The 25563-nt window shown below is 41.1% G+C and overlaps 1 protein-coding gene across 2 annotated transcripts in view; it reads right to left on the bottom strand.

The window, feature by feature from the left end:
- The window catches only part of Zfp277 (zinc finger protein 277), a 130745-nt gene that overhangs the window by 28233 nt on the left and 76949 nt on the right, over window positions 1-25563 (bottom strand). For both annotated transcript variants that reach the window (NM_178845.3, NM_172575.3), the window contains 2 exons: window positions 20804-20892; window positions 19856-19938 (listed from right to left, as the gene is read on the bottom strand). In NM_178845.3, coding sequence (NP_849173.2) covers window positions 19856-19938; window positions 20804-20892 — 172 coding nt within the window. The remainder of the gene's footprint in view (window positions 1-19855; window positions 19939-20803; window positions 20893-25563) is intronic.

Consider the following 25563-nt stretch of genomic DNA (forward strand, 5'->3'; position numbering starts at 1 on the left):
AATACCTCTCCTGGGTATATATCCAGAAGATGTTCCAACTGGTAAGAAAGACACATATTCCACTATGTTCATAGCAGCCTTATTTATAATAGCCAGAAGCTGGAAAGAACCCAGATGCCCCTCAACAGAGGAATGGATACAGAAAATGTGGTACATTTACACAATGGAGTACTACTCAGCTATTAAAAAGAATGAATTTATGAAATTCCTAGCCAAATGGATTGACCTGGAGGGCATCATCCTGAGTGAGGTAACCCAATCACAAAAGAACTCACATGATATGTACTCACTGATAAGTGGATATTAGCCCAGAAACTTAGAATATCCAAGATAAAAGATACAAAGCACATGAAACTCAAGAAGAACAAAGACAAAAGTGTGGACACTTTGCCCCTTCTTAGAATTGGGAACAAAACACCCATGGAAGGAGTTACAGAGACAAAGTTTGGAGCTGAGACAAAGGATGGACCATCTAGAGACTGCCATATCCGGGGATCCATCCCATAATCAGCCACCAAACACAGACACCATTGCATACACTAGCAAGATTTTGCTGAAAGGACCCTGATATAGCTGTCTCTTGTGAGACTATGCCGGGGCCTAGCAAACACAGAAGTGGATGCTCACAGTCAGCTATTGGATGGATCACAGGGCCCCCAATGGAGGAGCTAGAGAAAGTACCCAAGGAGCTAAAGGGATCTGCAACCCTATAGGTGGAACAACAATATGATCTAACCAGTACCCCCTGGAGCTTGTGTCTCTAGCTGCATATGTATCAGAAGATGGCCTAGTCGGCCATCAGTGGAAAGAGAGGCCCATTGGTCTTGCAAACTTTATATGCCTCAGTACAGGGGAACACCACGGCCAAGAAGTGGGAGTGGGTGGGTAGGGAGTAGGGGGGAGGGTATGGGGGACTTTTGGGATAGCATTGGAAATGTAAATGAGGAAAATACCTAATAAAAAAATTAAAAAAATTAAAGTGACCATCCTAGACCACTTGCATGATACTTCTTTTTTGGCAGTTAAATTGAACAGTCCTCTACACTGCTTCTCCAGGAAACTGTACTGACAGTCATTAGCGATGGAAAACGAGCTTTTACACACTGTGTACACAAATTCTTATAGTACATTTCCAAAAAAAAATGTGAAAAGTGAAATTGTACCCTGGTTGCAACTAAATACACATTACCAGTTTGCATGCTCTCCTGAAAATCAAAATGGGATTCTCAAAGGATTTATGATCCTGGGTTTCTGTTACTAAAACAGGACTTGTGCATACTGTGTATAATTTATGATGTGAAGTTCTCAGAACAATCCCATATCTGTGATACAGTGCCTACAATGCTGATTAACCACAGCTTTGTGACTGTGGAGAGCTAAAATGCAGCAATGGTAATGTATTTGCCTACCACACACAAGGTTCCATTTCTAGCTCCATGATGTGAAAATCACAGGAAACTCCAGCACCTATGTTTAAAGATCCCACAAAGCCGATTGATTAGAACTCCCGTGATTGTAGTGGCCTGGCATCGCAGGCCTTGAGCCAAATGATCTTGTGTTATTTTTAGACCCTTGAGAACCACTCATTGTCTACTTCTGTGTCTGATCTAACGCCATTTTAACTACCAGGTAAAACCTTTTGTGATATATTAACTCCTAGCTCCCATCAACCCAAACACTAAGAATGCTGCCAGACAGCACCTACAACCTATGACAGAGACTCCTTGCCCTGGCTGTAACCCACGTACCAGTTTCCACTAATGTATTTCAAAAAATGCCTTGATTTATGACTTTTGTTCCATAACTATAAAACATTCCATGAATTTATTTGCATGTGGAATGTGGGTGTTTTTCTTGGCGGGGGGGGGGGGGGGGGCGCAATCTGAATCTGGGTTCCTGGTCCACAGTCACTTAGCTCTGGCTCTAGAATAAACTATTCTTACTTCCTTTGAGGTCAAAGTTGTGTTTGGTGCAGAGAATGTAAATTAGAGAGCTTACAGCATGTCGGTAATTGTTTCAAGATAAGAACTGACTGTGTAGGAAACTATTCTAAGAAAAGGAATTGATGGTTGGTTATGATTTTTAAAGTCCTAAACTTTCTTTTTTATTCCCTTCAAACATGTCATAATAGATAATTAACAAAGTCTAAAGAGATACACGGAGAATTTTAGATTGCTTCGGCGGTAGGTATCAACTTAACATTACTAGTTTTTAAGTTTTACTTTAACATACATTTTAATACATATGCATCATTCATACAAATACATCCCTGAGACAGCTTTTTGAGCAAACAGGAGGTACAAGTGAAGATGAGGAAATGAAACGGAGTGATAACCACCAATTCTAGTCATTAAGGAAGCTGAATTTATTGGTACAAAAACGATTGCTTATTATTCATCTTCATTAGTTAAATTTGTTTTATTTTTTAAACTTTTAAAAATTGAGTTGGGGCTGTAACTTACTGGTAGAATGCTTTCCTAATATCTACAGGTACTGGATTTGATCCCAGCGCATGGAAAAACAAAACAAACAAACAAAAAAAACCCCTCAATAATGGTATCAAGGTTTGTCTGTGTCTACTTTACAAGGCTTTACTCTTGGGAATGCTGAACTGAAAAGGAAAGTCTCCCTATTTCTTAAGATAGAGACACCAAACAAGATACATTCTTTTGGTCAGATAGTACCTATATGTAAAATAAAACATATAACTATTTAGATCACAATGCTAATTGTCTATAATAGTTTTGACTGTCTACTGCCATCAAGTTAGTAAATTAAGAAGGCAGTTGCTCTTAAGATGGATTTTGCTGACATAAATATGCTGTGCTGCATGGCTTACTAAGTGAGGATCTAGTTGCTATAAGCAGCTTTCCTTTAACTTTGTGACTACTTCGTTATCTTGTCCCTAATTTTTTAATCATGCAATAATTCTTTTCAATAGAGAAGTTGAAACAATACCACAATGAAATCCTGTACTTAAAGTCTGTTAGCTATGGACATTTGCCATCCACCCTTCCCCAACTCTACACACAACTGGCATTCTTATGAATTATATTTTCTGGCTGAATTATTTAAAAATAACTTTCAGGCATCACGGCAGTTCCTTTGTATGTGATTCAAAGTGCTTTCTGTTAAGAGTAAGGACAGTCTCCTAAACACAAATACAAAACTACCATTATTCTTCAGAAAATAAAGAAACTTGAAGTAGCATTTAGGTAATAGGGAGATTCTTCAACCATCCCAGTGATTTATTTAAATATTCCTCACTAAGTCGAAACCATCCTAGGTCCATGCATTTCATTTGGCTGGTAGATGCCCTGCCTCTAGTTCTGAAACCACAAAGTAATTCAATCACCAGGATGCTGTTCTGTTACCCAGAAAGGGGATAATTTTCTGAGGTCAATGACACTATTCCCAAGGCAATGGATGACTGCTAGGAAAGCGCTGCTATTTTAAATATCTCAAAATGTTCTTGACCAGACACGACCATGAAGGGGTGAACTGTTTTTAGTTATCTATGCAGACCCAGTGTGCATCTTGATAGAGGGACACAGTATCTGTTGAGGGGAGATGGCCTCAGCTTTCCCACATCCTTTAGAGAAGAAAAGCCAAGGTGGACACCGTGTCCTGACACTCCACTCTCATGGCTGTTTTCTTTGAATGCAAAACAACAGTAACAACAAATCACACCAAACCCCACTAGGACCAAAAAAAACTAATCACAAGACAACCAAAACCAAAACTAAGCTTTAATTTCTTCCTGTTTGTCTTCCATAACAAACGTGCCACCACCTGCTGACCAGGCACCAAGGTGGACAAAGAGCCTGGGGTCTTTGGGCTATCAGGAAATGTCTATTTTCTTCCCCCTTACATCTCTTTCTTCGTCCTTCTCTTTATACAGCTTAGCAGCTGATATAATTAGCTGTAGCATATGTTTAGAGTCATTTATGAACAAAGAGATAACATCAGGAGTCAGTCCACAGTGAGTATCAAACAGAAGTGCAAATCAAAGCTCATTAGCTTTGCGGTTTTATTTTTCTAAGACATTTCATGCTGGGCTATATATTAGGCTTTATTTGTGGGCTGGCAGAGTGGAGAGATAAAGCGAATGTCACAGATGTTATATATTTGAATTTCTCTAAGCAGTTCGTCTAACGAGTTGAGATTTTCATTATAAAATTGGCGTGGATAAGAACCACAGTGGTAAGAATACAAGATCAGCTCATGCATTGGGCAATGAGTTATAGCAACAAGCTGGCTGTTTGTCTCAGAGGTGCAGAGTGGCAGCGGGGCCAGTGCATGGTCTTTCATCTTTATTCATAAGCTGGAAATGTAGGGAACTTTAATAAAGCTGCAGGTGCAGAGTCACAGCGGATTGACACGGAGGTAGAAAAGGAAAATGGGAGTTAGGGTAGAAATTGTAAGAATACAAAATCTGTCAATGTAGGGCAGAAGCATTTAGAAACCATTTAGCAGAAGGAAACAAAACAGAGCCCTGATGTTATATAGGAAGAAGTCACAGAAAATGGCTGTATTAACAAACAAAATCAAAACAAGGCCGACAGCACAGAAGAATCTGCTAGCTTGTCTTGGTCAGGGAACCCTAGGCTGACTCTCTAGCATAGACCACCTTCCTAGCACAATTATGGCAGTGGCCCACAGGGCCCACAAGGAGGCAACAGGACCTTCTATTCCTTTTGCTTTCCATTCCTAGAACCAGGGATCACCTACAAGGTGTTCGGTTCTTTAATGCCTTCACCTAGTCTAACAGTGTTTTGGGCTGGCATACGACAGGAAAGCATAGGTTTGAGATGAAAGAACAAGAAAAGTATGTGAGTGGGCACATACATTGAAAATAAAAATAAAAAGAACACACACCTTCTCTAATAGGTGACTCCACATTTGTTCTCAACTTTCTTAGAAAGGGGAAACAGAGAATTTGATTGGTCATTGCCTTCTGTTCTTGGAGGTAATTTATAAACACTTTGAGTTTCCCCTGGCTGAGTTACTCTTTTACTCAGTGGGCCCTCTGATTACAGTTGATTACTTATGATAAACAGATGACTCAGGATGATGGCTGGCTGGCTAAGCCAGAAAAACCAACTGTGTGATTAGTGGCTTGGGCAGCCAAGCCACATGACTCTTGGGTGTGGTCAGTGAATTAATCAATCGTTGTACTCCGACCAATCCTCGAGGGAGATTTCCTGGTCAGCCCACACACACAGTATTCACATACACAGATAGATGCACTGGGAGGGTAACACCTCTCACGGGACAGTGAGAGCTCTGAAGTAGGGTGGGCAATGCTTCATTAATCAGTCAGGGTGAGCACTTGTCTCATTTCTGCTAGGATGAGGGAAGCCTGGAGAGAGTCTCTTCAAATCAGGAAACAGACAGACAAACAAAACAACCAACATAAAGCAAAACAAAATCCACCACAAACAAAAAACTACCCAACCCAACCCAATGAAACCAAAAAGATCTGACTTGTTTTGAGTCCAAGAAGCAGACTCCATAACCAAGCAGATACACTGAACTGCAAAGGTGATAGATGAATCTGTCCCCAGGAGAGAAGAACCAGGGACCACTTCCTCTTTGGCCATACATGGGAGTAAAAGGATATGGCTGAAATTGTAATGAATTCTTGTTTTGTTTTGTTTTTTTAAATAACTTAATTGCTATCTATTTTCATAAATGTGAGGTATTTCAAAGTGCTGTAAGGTGCCACACCAAATATATACATCTTGATGAAATTCAGAACTTTGACATTTTACTCAGTTCTATGCACCAAACATGAACAAATATAGTAACAAGGAAGAAAGAGGCTAGGAAAAAGGAAGTATATATATATATATTTTTTTTCTTTATAAATGTTTCTTAGTTTAAAAACTGATTAAAGTGATATCTACTGGAAACCTCCATAACTAATTTTCATATGAAAATATAAGTATCAAAATTAGTTATATTATACTGGCAGTGTAGGAATTAAGACAGTACATAACAGATTAACAATATATTTGTATACAATCTATGCTCCTCAAGCATAGAGGTATTCTTTCAGTACTTAGGTGTAAGCATCTAGTCTAATACTGGCTGCAAGAGCCACCCAAGACTTACACAGAAGGTGGTGTTTATTTCATACGAGTGCTCCCAGGGCATCAAATGGCAAACCCTCTTCTGTGGCATTTGCTAGGACTTAAGCACCATTGTAAAAAGTAGGAAAGGCTCTTTGTGGAAACTTGGACCAGAACAAGGTGACTTCACAGTCTCCTGAGGCCCCCAACTGTCCTGAATGCCCATGGACGTTACCAGGTGGGACTCCTAGATAGAGTAGTGCCACTCTTCCACATGTTTGCCTAAGTACTCTCTAAGTACTGGTGGTGTGGAAAGGAGATGTGAAGAAAAGCCGTCTTCTAGTGAAAAGGCCCCAATCTAGTTGGCTTCCTGACACCATTCTCTGGCATCTAAAGCAGAAACTCTAAGCTATTAGGAGAAAGACAAAACCAACACAGAACATGGGTCTGCTACTGCTCAGGCAGCGGAGAAGACTACAGAGGCATGGCCTACTATTCCTTAGTTTCCCCCTCTAAAAGGTTACTGGAATACATAATGTTTGGTGGTGTAGGAGCCACATACAACACAGGCTGGAAAGAACTAATCTGTAGTTTGGCAAAACAACTTTGGTTATATACTCTTCTTAAAATGTTCAAGAAAATAATACATATGTTATTTGTTTTAGATAATTCTATTATTTAAAAATTATATCTTTAAGATACTTCTAAATGAGGATCTTTTATTTTCAAAGGTAGAAAATCGGTTTGCCCACTGCATGGTTGACGGCTGAGTGTAAGAGGGCAGCGGTGGGTTAGGGTGCATTGGCTCCTCTAGCATGTCCACGGATCAGAGCAGGCCCTGATAGGATCTTCTTTGTGTTTATATCAGGACTAGCAAAAGAGATACAAGAGAAAGGTGGGTTCCCAGCACCCACATGGAAGCTCACCACTGTCTGTAACTCCAGCTCCAGGGCTCCAATGCCACCTGATGGTCTTCAGGAGCATCATACATGCATGTGGTACACATGACTACATGATAAGTAACACGCACACACATAAAATAAAAACAAATGCGTCGGAAAAATAACAAGAACAAAAAAAGGAATGCGAGGCTTTTCTTAAATATTCAGCCATTAATAAAAGTTCAGATGAGAGGATTGGTGAGATGGCTCAGCAAGTAAAGGGGCTTGCCACCAAGCCTGAAGACCCTAGTTCAATTCCTGGGACCCACATGGTGTAAGGAGGAATCAACTTCCAAAACGCATCCCCTGACCTCCACATATGAGTACAATGCATGCCTCATCCCAGTAAATACGTGAATGTGAAACACATGCATGCAGTCCAGGATAGAAAATACTGTAGTTTGGAAGTGCTCTGAAAGGCACATGCACTGAAGGCTTACTCCCCAAATGGTGGTGCTATTCTGGCACGTGCTAGAAACTTCAGGTGTTGGGGTTCTGGAGAAGCAGGCTCCCAGGGGATAGGCCCTTGATGCTATGTTGAACCTGGCTCCTTCCTGTATCTTGAGGTGGACAGCCTCCTCCTCCTCCTCCATTTCAATCCACTGCCATGACAGTCAACCTTGTCTCAGACCCAGCCAAAAGACCACGAACTGACTGATCGCTCTGACTCTGTGAGCCAAAATTAGATTTCCCTTATTTGACTTTTTCTCTCAGGTCCTAGTGATGAACAAGCTAAAAAAAGTAAAAAAATTCATTCGTTAAACACCTGAATAATTCACTGAAAACCTGTCTCAAGGAATGGAGAGAGTTAACCCCGCTGATACTGTTGAGAGGGACAGAGATGCTTGCTTGAACTCATTTCCCATCTCCCTTCTCTCACTGCACAAAGAATAAATGGACTAGAAGAGAAGATAAGCTGCTAGATTCTTGATGAAAATGGTTGATTTGGATGATTGGATAGAATAAAATAAATGCCACTTACTGAGGAAAACAATTCCTGAGGTTAATCAAAAGTTTCTTGTCGGAGCACTGCAGCCTATGACTTCTATTTGGCCATAATGTTGACGCCACAATAAGTTTCCTTACCCAGCAAGAATTTGTAAAAAATTAATCAATCAATATGATTGTAAGTGTCCACTTTCCACAACACTATGCTGGTACTGAAAGTTGATTCTTTGTTGACGGCCTCTTCCTCCTAATCATGTCAGTGAACGGCCTGAATCAGTCTACACCTTTGTCTTCCTGAAGCATGTGCGCATGTCTGCCTGCAGTGCTGGTTTACACACTTGCCTTGGATACCATTTTCTCCCACACCTCCCTCTTCAGAGAAGCTATGCAATTGTCTTAGTCAGGGTTTCTATTCCTGCACAAACATCATGACAAGAAGCAAGTTGGGGAGGAAAGGGTTTACTCAGCTTACACTTCCACACTGCTGTTCATCACCAAAGGAAGTCAGGACTAGAACTCAAGCAGGTCAGGAAGCAGGAACTGATGCAGAGGCCATGGAGGGATGGTGCTTACTGGCTTGCTCAGCTTGCTCTCTTATAGAACGCAGGACTACCAGCCCAAGGATGGTACCACCCACAATGGGCACTCCCACCCTTGACCACTAATTGAGAAAATGCCTTACAGCTGGATCTCATGAAGGCACTTCCCAAACTGAAGCTCCTTTCTCTGTGATATCTCCAGCCTGTGTAAAGTTGACACCCAAAACCAGCCAGTACAGCAATTCTGGAGAGCACTACAGCAAGTGGGACAAACAGTAGCATGAGGAGCTCAGAAGAGCCTGGAGTGTGTGGGCTACAGAGACACCCAGGATGGCTGGAGTGCACCCGGCAAACAGACTGGGTGCAACATGGTGAGAGAGCATGAGAGGCAAGTACCAGATGCTCCGAGATCCTCAGGGAGTGGATCTGAACAGGTGAGCATTATATAGGCTATTGAAACTGGCTTCTAATCGACTCAAACTGAGGTAGGCTAATAACATCAGCTCCTCCTGTTTTGTCTGCCATTTCTGAGCATCTCATTAAGCCACAACTTATCTTTTCTTATCACAGTCCTTTTGTGCAACATCACTGTGCAGGGATCAGAAATGCACAGTAAATTACACTAATTTAGGTTTAAAGGTGGATGGATCATGAATCAGGTATGTGCTGGCACAAGGCAGCAGCTGCTCTTGGAGTGGCGTTTACCTGTAATTTATCTAAGCGTTTTAGAAGCCTTCTGAAAAGTTTAGAAAACTACAACCCCATTCTCACAAGAATTCCTTTCAAGTGTCAAAAGTGCTAAATGGTACCAAAGGATGATCTGTAAGATTTTAATGATTTGAGCAACATTTCTCATGAAGGTATTTAATATGCTTAAGGCACAGTGAGATGGAAATGACTATCAAAGATTAGCAATGGCATCATATGCTTTCCTAAAAAATAATAGAGCTTGCCTTTCTCAGCATTTTAGGACAGAAGTGGAAAATCACCTTTGTCACGGAATCAAAGCATCTTAATATACAAGACCATTCATGTCAGCAAAGAAAGTTAAACAAAGAATGCAGAGAAATTACCTCCTTTCCGCCCCTTCCCCAAATCAGGGCTACAGAGTAAGCCTTTATATTTCCACACATGTAAGGCAAGCACTGGACCACTGAGCTAAGCCCACACTCTTTGAAGGAAAACTTAACTAGATGATGTTTTACTCCCCCAAGTCCACGAGATTTGATCTGACTAATATTCCACCTTCTTAAAAGGCATCAGTTCCTCCCACCCTCTCTGAAGCTGCGGCGACAGAGTCAATAACAATCTGCTTACTACAGAGTATGGCGAAGCTCATCAGGCTGCCTTTGAAGAGTGAGGAAGGAACAACAGGCAGACTACCTTAAAAAATAGACAAAAGGAGATCAAGGGAGATACAAATTGGAAAGGAAGAAGTCAAAATATTACTATTTGCAGATGATATGATAGTATATATAAATGACCCTAAAAATTCCACCAGAGAACTCCTAAACCTGACAAATAGCTTCAGTGCAGTGGCTGGATATAAAATTAACTCAAACAAATCAATGGACTTTCTTTACACAAAGGGTAAACAGGCTGAGAAGGAAATTAGGGAAACAACACCCTTCACAGTGGTCACAAATAATATAAAATACCTTGGTGTGACTCTAACTAAGGAAGTGAAAGATCTGTATGACAAGAACTTCAAGTTTCTGAAGAAAGAAATTGAAGAAGATCTCAGAAGATGGAAAGATCTCCCACGCTCATGGATTGGCAGGATTAATATAGTAAAAATGGCTATCCTGCTGAAATCAATCTACAGATTCAATGCAATCCCTATCAAAATTCCAACTCAATTCTTCACTGAGTTAGAAAGGGCAATTTGCAAATTCATCTGGAATAACAAAAAACCTAGGACAGCAAAAACTTTCTCAACAATAAAAGAACCTCTGGGGGAATCACCATGCCTGACCTCAAGTTGTACTACAGAGCAATTGTGATAAAAACTGCATGGTACTGGTACAGCGACAGATAGGTAGATCAATGGAATAGAATTGAAGACCCAGAAATGAATTCATATACCTACGGTTACTTGATCTTTGACAAGGGAGCTAAAACCATCCATTGGGGGGCGGGGGGGGGGGGAAAGACAGCATTTTCAGCAAATGGTGCTGGCATAACTGGCGGTTATCATGTAAAAGAATGCGAATTGATCCATTCTTATCTCCTTGTACAAAGCTCAAGTCTAAGTGGATCAAAGAACTCCACATAAAACCAGACACACTGAAATTTATAGAGGAGAAAGTGGGGGAAAGCCTTGAAGATATGGGCACAGGGGAAAAATTCCTAAACAGAACAGCAATGGCTTGTGCTGTAAGATCAAGAATCGAGAAATGGGACCTCATAAAATTGCAAAGCTTCTGTAAGGCAAAAGATAGTGTCATTAAGACAAAAAGGCCACCAACAGATTGGGAAAGGATTTTTACCAATCCTAAATCTGATAGGGGACTAATATCCAATATATACAAAGAGCTCAAGAAGCCGGACTCCAGAAATTCAAATAACCCCATTATGAATGGGGTACAGAGCTAAACAAAGAATTCTCACCTGAGGAATACCAAAGGGCTGAGAAGCACTTGAAAAAAATGTTCAACATCCTTAATCATCAGGGAAATGCAAATGAAAACAACCCTGAGATTCTACCTCACACCAGTCAGAATGGCTAGGATCAAAAATTCAGGTGACAGCAGATGCTGGCGAGGATGTGGAGAAAGAGGAACACTCCTCCATTGCTGGTGGGATTGCAAGCTTGTATAACCACTCTGGAAATCAGTCTGGCAGTTCCTCAGAAAATTGGACATAGTTCTACTGGAAGATCCAGCAATACCTCTCCTGGGCATATATCCAGAAGATGCACCAACTTGTAATAAGAACACATTCTCCACTAAGTTCATAGCAGCCTTATTTATAATAGCCAGAAGCTGGAAAGAATCCAGATGTCCCTCAACAGAGGAATAGATACAGAAAATGTGGTACATTTACACAATGGAGTACTACTCAGCTATTAAAAACAATGAATTAATGAAATTCTTAGGCAAATGGATGTATCTGGAGGATATCATCCTGAGTGAGGTAACCCAATCACAAAAGAAGTCACTTGATATGCACTCACTGATAAGTGGATATTAGCCAAGAAACCTAGAATATCCAAGATATAATTTGCAAAACACAAGAAAATCAAGAAGAAGGAAGACCAATGTGTGGATACTTCATTCCTCCCTAGAATAGGGAATAAAATACCCATGGAAGGAGTTACAGAAAGAAAGTTTGGAGCTAAGATGAAAGGATGGACCATCCAGAGACTGCCCCACCTGGGGGTCCATCCCATAATCAGCCACCAAATGCAGACACTATCGCATATGCCAGCAAGATTTTGTTGAAAGGACCCTGATATAGCTATCTCTTGTGAAGCTAAGCCAGTGCCTGGCAAATACAGAGTAGATGCTCATAGTCATCTATAGGATGGAACACAGGGCCCCCAATGGAGGAGCTAGAGAAAGTACCCAAGGAACTGAAGGGGTCTGCAACCCTATAGGTGGAACAACAATATAAAGTAATCAGTACCCCCAGAGCTCGTGTCTCTAGTTGCATATGTAGCAGAAGATGGCCTAGTCGGCCATCTTTGGGAAGAGAGGCCCCTTGGTCTTGCAAAAAAAAAAAAAAAAAAAAAAAAAAAAAAAGACTAGATCCAGGCATGATGCACACCTATAATCCAAGTACAAGACAGGCGAGTGAAGGGGACTTGTGAGCTCAATGTAGTCTACAGTAAGATGTCTTATTCCTGCCTGTCAAACAAAGAAGTAAAATAGAAAAAAAAATTTAAGCACTCACAAGAGTCAGGTTATCACCCCAAAAAGGCAGATGTATAGGACAATATAAAAACAGAAGAGTTAAAGATATGAGAAAGTTAAAAAGGCATTATTCTGTCTTTAACAAACATAAACAATCTAGCATAGGTAAGAAGGGAGAAAATTTAAAAACTGAATAGATAGCTTTGACAGACTGTAAAATACCCATCTTTTTGACCGAAGATGCAAGGGAGCTATCAGCAGAACCTGTCTCATGACAGTGTTATCTGCTTGAGATGGGAATCTGGGCTTAGATTTCCCATCACGTTTCTCTATTGGATAGAAAAGCTCTGAAAACAGTCAAATTTTAAAAGAAAATATAAGAAGCTTAGGTCCAAGGGAATAAAATTCCTACTACCGCTGACCCAAGGAAATAGTAAATCAGATTTTCTTTTAAAAATTTCCAATAAAAACAAAGTTTTATTTCTTTACATATGATTTTATGTTCTTTTCTAACAAATAACAATGTAAGAATGAGACCAAACTTGGTAAGAGGGTCCTGGGGCAGTTGCAAAGTGTGTGATGCTTGGGCTCAGAAAATGGCTCAAGCTGCTTCCCTTCCTATGCCCACATCCCAACACCTCTGACCTTGTCTGTCCATCAAATTAGCAACAATAATATTGCCTTCCTGAGTCCATACAGTGAATGCACATATGAAAATGACTTTTAAATTTAGGCATCAGAAGAACAAGTTCAAAATGGTAAACTTCCCGATGCAGATGAGCATTTTTCAGGCTCTGGTTACGTTTACCAATGAACTCATAAATAAACCAGAGATTAAAATCATCCAATGGCCATTCGTGTTAGTTAACTCAATCTCTGCTGAACTATTAATAACCATGTTCTATTCACCAGACAATGCCACCTTATGCTTATTTAGGGAGCATTTATTCCAAATGCAGTCCTGAAACTTACAATATACTACAAAGCCGGGCATCATGTAAGAAAGCTATAGAATTGTATTTATGTTTATTTTTGTAAAGATTTATTTATTTATTTACTTACTTACTATATGTAAGTCCACTGTAGCTGTTTTCAGACACACCAGAAGAGGGCATCAGGTCTCATTACAGATGGTTGTGAGCCACCATATGGTTGCTGGGATTTGAACTCAGGACCTTCAGAAGAGCAGTCAGTGCTCTTAAGCGCTGAGCCATCTCTCCAGCCCTGTATTTATAATCTAATTTAAAGTGATTGATATACAATAATATTATCTTGTAGTAAAAAAATCTCCAAAATCCATAAAGGTGGCATGGAAAGAAAAAAGTCTTGGTGGGAGACATGTAATTTCATTTTGCTGCTTTATTCTGGAGTGAAGTGAGATATGTGAAATAGAATTAAAACCAAAACACACCTTCTCTCTAGAGGATCAAATTGCTATGCAGGTTAAAAATTTCATAAATTATCTATAGTTGTCATAAACATTGTCACAAGCTGTCATTTATAACAGCGATTAGAAAAACCCTTCCCTGAGCTGGAGAGATGGCTCAGCTGTTAAAGTCAAAGTTCACAACCAGAGGTGTAAGGAAAGCTCTTCCCTATAGTTGGTGGACATTTCCCTCTTCCTGACGCAGTGACGCTACGTCCTTGTACTGGGAGCTTATGGATGCTCCATATTTTCTCCTGTAGGCTAATATATCTATTATATAGGCGGTTTGTTTTTTACCTTTAAGTGAAAAATATGATCCAGTGATTAGGCACATATGCTTTGGCCCTTTTGTATGTCTTTTTAAAATTCAGGCATATTTGATTGTATGGCTTTATGGAACTAGTAAGTCAACACCTTTAGGTTTATAGAAGTGACTGACAGCCCTAACCGTTCAGAACCTTCTGAGCCATCAAGGAAGGCAGACGTTTGTTTTTTTTGTTTTTGTTTTCCGAGACAGGGTTTCTCTGTATAGCCCTGGCTGTCCTGGAACTCACTCTGTAGACCAGGCTGGCCTTGAACTCAGAAATCCGCCTGCCTCTGCCTCCCAAGTGCTGGGATTAAGGCGTGCACCACTGCGCCCGGCGTGTTTTTGTTTGTTTTTAAGGCAGGCTTTCTCTGTGTAGTCCTGCCTATCCTCAAACTCACTCTGTAGCCAGGCGGGCCTAGAATTCAGAGATCTATCTGCTTCCCAAATGCTGGGGACTAAAGTCATGTGCCACCATGCCTGGCCACAAGAAAGCAGACTTTCAAGAAACTAACTGTAACTGAAAAGGTAAATAAAATAGCATGCTATTAAAACTTAGAAGAGGTTGTCATTTCAACAGATGACATCAGGTAAAATATTCAGAAAGTCTATGTCTTAGTTAGGGTTTCCACTGCTGTGGAGAGACACCATGACCAAGGCAACTCTCATAAAGGCAAACATTTAACTGGGCCTGGCCTACAGCTTCAGAGGTTTAGGCCATTATCATCATGGCTGGATCCAGGCAGGCATGGTGCTGGATTTGCTGAGCGTTCTACATCTTGTTCCAAAGTCAAACAGAAGACTGGCTTCCAGGCAGCTAGGAGGAGGGTTTCAAAGCCCACCCCTACAGTGACACACTTTTTCCAACAAGGTCATACCTCCTAATAGTGCCACTCCCTGAGCCATGCATATTCAAACCACCACAGTATCCATTCAGATAATTGTCATCTGGGATACATATTTAAGGAAGCAAGGTGGGGCTGGTGTTACTGGTGATGAGCTGGAGTCCTGAAAGGATCTAACAGACCCCAGTAGAAGTGAGACCACTTAAACTTTCACCGGAGCAACAGCCCCACATGGGCAGGGTGTCTGCTGTTTGCATCCTCTGCTATTCCAGAAGCTAGAAAGCCTGGCACATAATAAGCACACATTGGTTAAAACTTCTAGGTTCAGCAGTTGGAAGGGAGAGCTGAAAAAGGGCACTGGAAACTCAGCCTGAGCCCCAAAGCGCCAGATACTACAGCATTTGATATTAGAGATCAAAGAAGAAAGTAAAGCGTTTACTCTTATTGACACTGGAAGCAATGCTAATTGGTATAGAAGCGGGGTACAGACAAGGCAAAGAAGAACAAGGGTTGTAAGAAAGGATACAGGATTTACCTGTACCTCAAGGGACCTGACAGTTGAGTATGGTAGCAAAGAAAACAAATGAGTTAAAATGATTCTAGAAATTTCCAAACCGAGGAGCAGAAGAATGGTGGTTTTACTGTGTCAGAGAAGGAGAGCAGGTGAATGAATAGGAAGCTCTGGTTCGGGGAAAGGAAGCTCCGTCTTAGGCATATTAAACAAGGCCCTGATGATAAATCAACACAGCAACGTTTGGTACAGGTTCAGAAATGAGCCAGGATGAGGCGATGGTTAGTTGCCCTGCCTGCTGTCCATCAGCACCAGAGGTGGGACTTCAGCGTAGTGTTCATCATCATGAAGGTGCACACACTGAATGGGGGTGACCTTGGGAAAGCTTTAACTATTTGAAACAAAAGAGATGAAATAACTGCTGTAGGACATCAACCCAGACAGGTGTGTGTGTGTGTGTGTGTGTGTGTGTGTGTGTGTGAGAGAGAGAGAGAGAGAGAGAGAGAGAGAGAGAGAGAGAGAGAGAAACGAACAAAGATGGGGGGGCTTTTATAGGAAGCTAAGGGATGTGCACAAACTATCCAGACCCTCCAGATCCTTTTCCAACTCTGTAGCTCCTTCAGAATACAGATAAAATAATATCAAATGAAGTATCAAACGGGACTCAAACTCTTGCACAAAGACAACTGGCAACTTGCAAACCCTACAAATGGCAAGAAACCAGGGTGGGGAGAGGTTTCACAGAAAGTACAAAAAGATACATTGTTCTCACCTTAAATCTACTGCCCCAACTTTAACTCTATTTAGAGTCTGTATGAGCCTGCAGCTACTCATATTTTCATACTCAAACAGGGAGAAACACCAACATGAGGTTAGCAGCCTGGCAAGGACCATGGAAGGGCATTTAAAGACAGGATCAGCTCTTTTCTTGAAAGAAACCAGTAGGTGACATTGAACAGTGGTTATAACCCGGGTGGCAAATTGTAAGAGGGTTTAAGTTTGACACTAGGCTGTGGTACCCAGCAAGACTCCATCTTTGAAAACAAAAGTAACAACAAATTAAAAAAACCAAATATATAATAAGCACATAAACAGAGTCACTTTGAACTGAGAGCAAACTGGAACATGGCACATGACCTCAATGCTTTCCTTGATGTTTCCGGCTAAGAACAATGTGCATGCAAGCAGTCAGAAGCACAAACTCATCAATGGGAGGAGAGGCCCTTGGTCTTGTGAAGATCATATGGCCCAGTGAAGGGGAATGCCAGAGCCAGGAAGTGGGAGTGGGTGGTTTGGGGAGCAGGGCGGGGGGAGGGTATAGGGGGCTTTGGGGGATAGCATTTGAAATGTAAATGAAGAAATTATCTAATTAAAAAAAAAAGAAGCACAAACTCCACATGGTGAATGACTCTTGAGTATATCTTCTCATAGAGCTAGCTGGGCTGACCCCAAACCAAATTAATTTGCATATGCCAGACTCCATGTCTCATTGCAACACCAATAGATTGGCTTATACTACATTTTCCAGAAACGACACTGAAACTTTGATTAATAAAGGGGAATTATTTGATAAATTGTGAATGATAGCAATATAAGGGAAAGCACAAGCAAACTGTGGTGGAGTGGGGCACTGACTCAGAGTCAGTATCTCAGAGTTGGTTTACAGAGTTCTTGGTTCTTATGGGCCGAGGGCATAAATCCTACTCAGAGTTCCAGCATATGATGGAAACATGCCTTATTTTATTGTTTTGGCAATTATTTAGTATTCTTTTTTTTTTTTAAAAAATCTATTGGTTTTCCTGAGAAAAAGAGTATATCATTATTTTGCTGAATGCTGTCTTATTAGACGGCTTTAGACCTTTTTCTGGAAATACATGCTATTGATCGAAACAGTTCTTTATATACAAGAGCTATCTTGTAATTGTGGCCAACTCTACAAGGAGGACCAGTCACTCTAACCTGGAGCTTCTACGTGATGGGGCAGGACATTAGATGACTGCAAATTCAACCTACCTTCCTGCTGCTCAGCCTGTCTCTCTTACTTTGTATTAATGCTCTGGACATGATTCCTTTTGGTTGGATATTTTGCGACCTTCTGAATTTCCAATCTCCAATCCTAGACTGACTCTTCTCCTTATGCAGTGCTATCAAACTCCTCGAGCACCCAGGACAATGAGTCCCAAAGCTTGGAATAACAGTAGGAAGTGCATGAGATGCTCAGCAAATGACTGGTTTGGGAAGGTATGGCTGAAAGCAACAGCTCCAGGTTTCATCTATCTGTGAGGCTGAGCTAAGTCATCATCCCTTATGACCAGCGTGATCTCACAGGGCTGTTAGCCTTATTGAAAGGCTTGGCATATGGCTGCCACTCCAGAACTGTAAGCATCTTTCTGCAGCTCCAAGTACGTTTGCTCTTTCCCAGAATTTGACAGTGTTACAATGTTCAAAGGCCTTTTACACAGCCACTTTACTCTCTTTTTTTTTTAATGACACTCTGATAGGTAAGAAGGACACATAAATGGGTCTTGATCATCATGTAGCCAGTGTTCCTTAGCTCCATCTACATTTATCAGTTTGCCTCATTGAGATGCTCCCAGTTCAGACAAATTCAGTCATTCTGCTTGCCAGACACCCCTATAACCTTAGATCCAAATATATCTTGATGTCTTTACAGCCTGCCATCTTTCTACAGCCTACTGATGAACTGTTATTGTTGCTGGTGAATACTTCCCAAGTGCTTCCACAAGCCAAGTATTATTGCCTGCGTTGCTTCCCTTAATCTTCAGCAGCCTGAAAGCCACTCTACACTGTTCCTAAGAGTATGTATGTGGATCCTTTTCTGTACACTTTTATGATGTGAGTTCTTCCTGGCAGTTCTTTGCATAATTATTGTATAAAGCAGGGATTCTACACATGACAGCAATCTACATTTTCATTTGTATTTTGTCCTTTTAAGCTGCCATAATGCCTACTTTCATCAAACCTATCACTCTTTCAGACTGTACAATAATGTCAAAGAGTTCGGCTACATTGTGTAGCTATTTCCCAGGGCCTGAGTATATGGTACGTACTGAGTATATACTCAGTATATAGCACTCTGAGGGAGAGCTATGCCTTAAGTGGCAGGCTTGGACATTGGTATAAAAAACATGATAGCTTGATCATTCTTGACTGATCAAGGCCATAGTAAGCAAAACGAAAGAAGAGGAATTTTATTTATTATAAAGTCATGAAATTCATACAAGACAGTAATGTGCTGACATGTGCTGTTAGCCTTGTGTGGCAAAGGGCACAAGATCCTGTTATGGGAGGTGAAGGAAACTTGGGAAGTCCTGTTTCTTTACTGGGTTTGTTGTACAGAAAGAGCCTTTTTCTGATGTGATACCCAAATCCAAGAGTGTCATCTCTCTTTTACTTGAAAAATAATTACTAGGGATGTTTACAAAACAAAATATGCTTAAGGGGATTTTTCTCAAATGCTATAACTAGATATTATAGGATTTATTTTCATTTTAGGTTTCTCAAGAATGTAGCAGAGATAATTAAATTCACAATCTCTTTGTGATGTATTTAATCAGATCTAAAGCTAAAAGGAAGACTTATAAGAAATTGTTAAAGGAAAAGTAAGCCAATTGCACATAATAGTCTAGATTAAATAATAAATTGGAAACAATATTTTTATGTTAGTTAACATGTTAAAATGCACGACAAACAAAGATGGAATTTTTATTTGTTCTATGTGCTGTTATCATTTAAAGAATAAAGATGGTAATGTTTTCATGTTTGCTTGCTTATGGATAAAGGAAAATAAGAAAGGCTACTATGTTGCTTGAGCCATGCACTTAATTCATAGTGGATAAAGGAAATGCTAGCATACAGCACATGTCAGTAAACAGAAGAAAAAAAAAGGTTGTTCAATTTAATTTGGATTAGCTAAGGGCACTTCTTTATGCAGTGTGTGTCAAGTGTCCAGAATCCAGAATTATAGGAAATCATACAGACTCAGTTTTCACGCTGTGAATAACTCAGGAAACAGTCAAGGGTCCTCTCTGTATTTCCACTACTTTAGCCTTTAACCAAATGAATACTATTTTCTGTTTTAAGACATGTATGGAGCCTGGCAGTGGCGGCGCACACCTTTAATCCCAGCACTCTGGAGGCAGAGGCAGGCGGATTTCTGAGTTCGAGGCCAGCCTGGTCTACAGAGTGAGCTCTAGGACAGCTAGGGCTATACAGAAAAACCCTGTCTCAAAAAACCAAAAAAGAAAAAAAAAAAAAAAAAGAAAAGACATGTATGTGTAGTCTCTTACTTTGTATATGTTTGAAAATTCTCTTAAATAAAAGTGAAAAAAGATAATAAGAATGATTTTTGTTTGTGTTTCTAATGCACTGTTCATATTTTAAGATCCTTACCAGTTTGTGTTTTTGAAGCTCTTCTCTGAGGATTCTATCTTCTGGTAATGCATCACATAACAAATAATAGTTGTCTTGTTCCTCTGTTGGGAGAGCAGAAGACTAAATGAAAAACGAGAATTTGTTTTTCAGGAGTATTTACTTTAAAAATGCGTGGCTCTGAAAACACTGGAGATGCTCAGTCAGTAAAGTGCTTACTGTGCAGGCAAGGGCATGGGGGTGGGGTCTGAAGATGGACCCTCAAGACTCATTTAAAAGCCCAGGGATGGTGGATCCATGGAGTTTGCTAGCCAGCTAATTATGCCAATTGGTGGTTACAGGCTCAGTGAAAGAGTCTGTCTCAAAAACAGACAACAGGTAAAGAGTCTGTTAACAGAGACCACGGCCCCCAATGGAGGAGCTAGAGAAAGTACCCAAGGAGCTGAAGGGGTCTGTAACCCTATAGGAGGAACAGCAATATGAACTAACCAGTACCCCTGGGCTCCTGTCTCTAGCTGCATATGTAGCACAGGATGGCCTACTCGGCCATCATTGGGAGGAGAGGCCCTTGGTCTTGCAAAGATTATATGCCCCAATACAGGGGAACGCCAGGGCCAGGGAAGATGAGTGGGTGGGTAAGGGAGCAGGGCGGGGGAGGGAATCAGGGACTTTTGGGATAGCATTTGAATTGTAAATGAAGAAAATATCTAATAAAAATTTGAAAAAAAAAGAGTAACAGAGATCAATTCTGGCTTAACATACACACACACACACACACACACACACATACAGTGTGCATGTCCATTAGTATCTGGTATAGAGTTCTGATGTAGGTTTATTCATGTAAGGCAATATTAAAAACATCAGTTTAATTTCAGCAATCATGCAATGAGAGCAAGTGCAATTTAAGAGAGTGAGATTATTTTCCTGAATTTTTGATTTATGTGGACAGTCAAGACATGCACTTACCAAATGGAGCTGTGGAATTGATTCTTATCACGCTGCAAAAATCAGTGATGGGCTGTTCAGTGAACCTTTTCCTCCAGTATAAAATGTACCTAAGAAATTACATTCAAAAGGATGATGAGAGTCAATATACACCTATTAAAATGATAGGATCATGCAAGAATATCTAATTACCTCCACACCAAAAAAGCAGATGTTAAATGATATTGCTAAAGAATCTGCAAAGAGAAAGGCAGTGAGGGACGGCAGATATATGACATGAATATTTAATAAAATCAAACTATCCTACAAAGGCTTGAAAGTAATTAAACCTCATTATTTTGAAATTTGATAAATAGGTATGTAAGAAAGCTAAAATGAGTTTTTGTTGGTTTGTTTGTTTGAGACAGACTCTTCCACAGCCCAGATTATCTTTGAGCATGCTTTGTTGTTGAGGCTAGCCTTGAACTACTGATTTTTCACCCTCTACCTTCTAAGTTCTGGAATTACAGGTAAGGGCTATCACACATGGTTAAAATGAATTGTTTTAATGCGATAATGCAGTTTTCTAAAACAGCATTATAGTTTATAAGCATTTAAAGCGCAGGAATTAGGGGGTTAGAGCAGTTGAAGCCTGACATGTCCTTTCAGAGGAGTCTGGTTTGACTCCCAGGACCCACATGGTGACTCACGAGCATCTATAACTCTAGTTATGGGATCTGATGCTCTTTTCTGTCCTTTGTAGGCACTAGGCATGCATGTGGTACACAGACACACATGAAGGTAAAACAACCATACATACAAAATAAAACTAAACTTAGTGTTTTAAGTTTACAAGAATCAAATAGGCTTATGACATCCAACGAAGAGCAGACTGAGTGGTCATGTTTTGCAAAGGTCAGTGTAGTAAGATAATAGCATACATCCAACATCTGCATAATTAGACAGAATGTCTGAATGCCCACACCATGCCTAAAATAAATCAGATGTAGCCTTTGGAAAACAGCTGAGCTGCACACTTTATATTTAATGAGCAGAGTTAGAAGTAGCATATGGGCTCAACTTAAAAGCAAATCATAACCCAGCCCTGTACATGTGCTGAAAGACAAAGAAAGATGCAACCAAGTCGCTCATCCTTGAATTTATTTATTATAACAATATTATGAACTATTGTGCTACGTCATAGGCCAGAGGGCATCAACAGGGAAATGTGAGTGCCCTCCTTCATGAGGATCGAGGGCATGGGACGGTTGACCTGACAGTTGTCTATTGGACTACACGAATTAGATAACAAAAGCAAGTTACACCAAAGAACCAAAGCTTCACGGAAAGAGATGAGTTTTCCTGAGATACGGGAGAAACATCGAAAGAGAAGGGACTTGGACATTTAAATTGGCTTGATATAGTACCTACAGTGGTCTGCCAGAATAGGCTCCAAGTCAATGCTGCAGGGGTATAGGAGAGTGCTTGGAGACTCTGGGGGTTCTCCAGGCAGGCAGCACCTCTCCACATCTGGTTTCCCTTTACTCTTCCTTTAGGATGTTTGCCACTATCATGGTGTTCTGGAGACAGGGGGCTAATGGGTTAGGATTGAGTCTGTGTTGAGAGATTTGAGAAAAAGAGAACTGTGAGATGGACTGGGAAGTCAATGAAAGCAGACAACAGCAGGCAGAATAGGAGGCATAAGGAAAAGAAGCAGTGAGTGTGGGGAGGGTTGGACCACACAATTCAGTCCTCCCTCTCTACCTACTCAGACAATCTTAAAGTGGAGGAGGAGGAGGAACATTCCCTACACAGTCATTCTGACCTCATCCACAGATCAGACAGTGACAGTGTTAACTCTAGCTCGGCTTTAATTACAAAACCAGCAGAGGATCCATCGTTACTCCATGGCTAGCTCACTGGCTTTCATATGCCTTCGAAGCAAGAAGGGACAGCATATCCATCACAGTAGGAGAAATGCATCTACAAAAAGGTAAAGTGTTACTTCCTTGGTCACCTTCAGCACTTTCCACTCTGTGTTACTCTGCACAGCTCTTTCTGTCCTCTATTAGTTGACCCTATTAGTTGTCCCGGAAAAGGGGATGGGATAGAGGGAAAAGAAAGGCAGGAAACTCAGGGCTGGGCAGGTGGGCTCAGTCAGTAAAATATTTGCCACACAGAGCTGAGTTAGGATACCTATCATCCATATAGAAGCTGTGCATCCACAGCTGTAAGCCCCAGTGCTGGGGGTGGGGTGGGGTGGGCTGGGAGGTGCATGGATATAGACAAATCTCTTGCTTTCACTGACCAGCCTTCCTAGCTGAAACAAGCAACTCCACGTTCACCGAGAGACCTATCTTAGACACTGAGCAGTGGTGGGAGACACCTTGTGTTGACCTCTGGCCTCCATATGTGTATGGACACAGACAAGTACATAGCATACAGACACACACTCATGCACACACAGGGAAGAGCTTTGAGAATGGTCTGCTTAGCACATGTAAACATGGATTAAAAAAAAATATGGTAGAACCTGTGTTAGAGATGTCAAGAATAGGACTTGACTTGTTTCTTCAAACTGAAATATGCAGATATTTGTGTTCATGTAAACAAATTTATATATATGGCAGGGCCGGGTACCTGAGATAACTGCCTTATCAAGAGAGAAGAGGGCCAACTTTTCATGGCTTCCAATACAAAAGACCAAGGAAGAGTTTCCTTAGCTCCCAACACATACCACCTCAGCAAAGCTGACAACAGTAGCCAGTCTCATACAATCCCAATTCAATTTTGGATTCATAGCCTGCTGAAGCAGTGATAACTCTGCCTACATAGGCTACTCACCTTTGGAAGATGTTCACAGACCTGTGAAATCATCTGTGGGAAACAGTGTAAGCAGATGTTCGGAGAGTATGGACCTGAGTGCCTAAACCACCCTTTGAACTATTGTGACTTATTTTCTAATAAAAAGTCAAAACATTTTTCTCCTTATGCTAGAGCGTAAGTACTGTCTTAAACTGATCTTTTTTGGTTGTTTGTTTGTTTGTTTGTTTTTCGAGACAAGGTTTCTCTGTATAGCCCTGGCTGGCCTCGAACTCAGAAATCCGCCTGCCTCTGCCTCCCAAGTGCTGGGATTAAAGGCGTGTGCCACCACTGCCCAGCTCAGTCTTAAGCTGATCTTACAGTGGCAGCCACTGTGCTTTTAAAATGAAGACACTGGCCAAACCCTTTATTTCGTGGTGTAAGAATGTGTGAATCAGGAGGAGTGTTTGGCATTCAGGGATATGAATCTGAACTTACAGTTATCTAAGCCTTATGAGACTCTGTCTACTTATTTGCATATGAACTATCATCGATGATTAAGTATGATAGTGCAGGTAGAGAGCCACATCCCAAGTCCCTCATACACAGTAGCATGAGGAAAGGAACTCACTTACACGTGGTTAAAGGATCGAAGATATTTTGTCAGAATAACTGTCTAAAACATCCAAAATAGCAATAACATTTTATAAAAGAAATAATAAAATAAAAAGAAGGAAGAAGCTGAAATGATACTGGCCTGCAGTCCTAGCTCCCTGGGTATTGGGTGGGGGAACCACTTGACCCTATGTGTTTGAGACAAGGCTGAGTGGCAGGGTGGGCACCTGCCTCAAAGTGAGTGAACAGGGAAAGTCTTCTTTCTTTTTTTTTGAGACAAGGCGTCACTATATAGTGCAGGCTGGCCTCGAATGTGCACTCTTCCTGCTTCTGTCTCTTGAGTCCTGAGACTACAAGTCTGCCTTCACTTCAAAGACATTTAGTGAGAAAGTAAAAATGGTTACAGGACAGTAGCAGGGTAGGAGGTAAGGTGGAAGATGGTGGCAGTAACGGCAAAGACTATGTTCCCTGAGCTGTCTAGGGTGGCTTAAAATGGCAGAAGTGGGATCCCAAACAAACTTGGTCTCTGTGACACAGAGGCATGTGCCCATCAGTCTACAAGAATCCTGGGAAAGGGAAGGCAGAAAAACCTCTTGGAATTGTAGTTGCAATAAATAATTGAAATGTTCCCCCCCCCCCAACCCATTCAGGGAATAATAAGGAAGGTGTAGAGAATAATTTTTGATATGAACAGAACTATATAGAAGTCTGAATGGGAGGTAGCCTCCGATTTCTGAAGAGCACATTACATAACTGTAGCCGGCAGTGGGAATGGCTCCTAATTGCCTAAATACAGATGGAAAGTTGTTACCAGCTGCCGTGGCTACCGATTTGGAACTCCATGACGGGGCAACAGATGCAAAGTATCCCCCTATCCTGCTGAGGAAACAGTGACCCGATTCCAGTGGTCAGTGGTCCAGTCTTCAAGGTCTTCAGTGTCTGAGTACTACACCTTTCATGAGACAGATAATTTCCAATGCTTCTACTGTATGAGCGATTACTTCAAGGGTACAAGAACAGGGAAACAAAAACTAGCCTGAAATGAATGAAGATCTCAGGGAGATCCATCCTGCCAGGCAGAGGCTCAGATTCTTAGGGCCTGCCTCGGACCTGATGGGGCCTGAGATGCCTGCCCTAAGGCTCGCAGCCTGGCTGATCTCACAGCCTGGGTGAAAGTGATTTTCCTGCTCTGCAGACAGGTACTCCAGAATCTTGGAAATGATGCTTTTCCGATCCATCTCTAGCACTCCCTGAGATGCTGTTAAGCAGTTTCTGGGAGTGTGCTGGGGAGATAAGTAAGGAACAAAGTTGTTGTCTGAGTCTTCTTTTTCTCTTTAAAGACAGGGTGACAGCATCAAAGAAAAGCAAAACAGAATCACAAATCA

This window comes from Mus musculus, chromosome 12 (assembly GCF_000001635.26).
Source record: "Mus musculus strain C57BL/6J chromosome 12, GRCm38.p6 C57BL/6J".
Taxonomy (NCBI): Eukaryota; Metazoa; Chordata; class Mammalia; order Rodentia; family Muridae; genus Mus; species Mus musculus.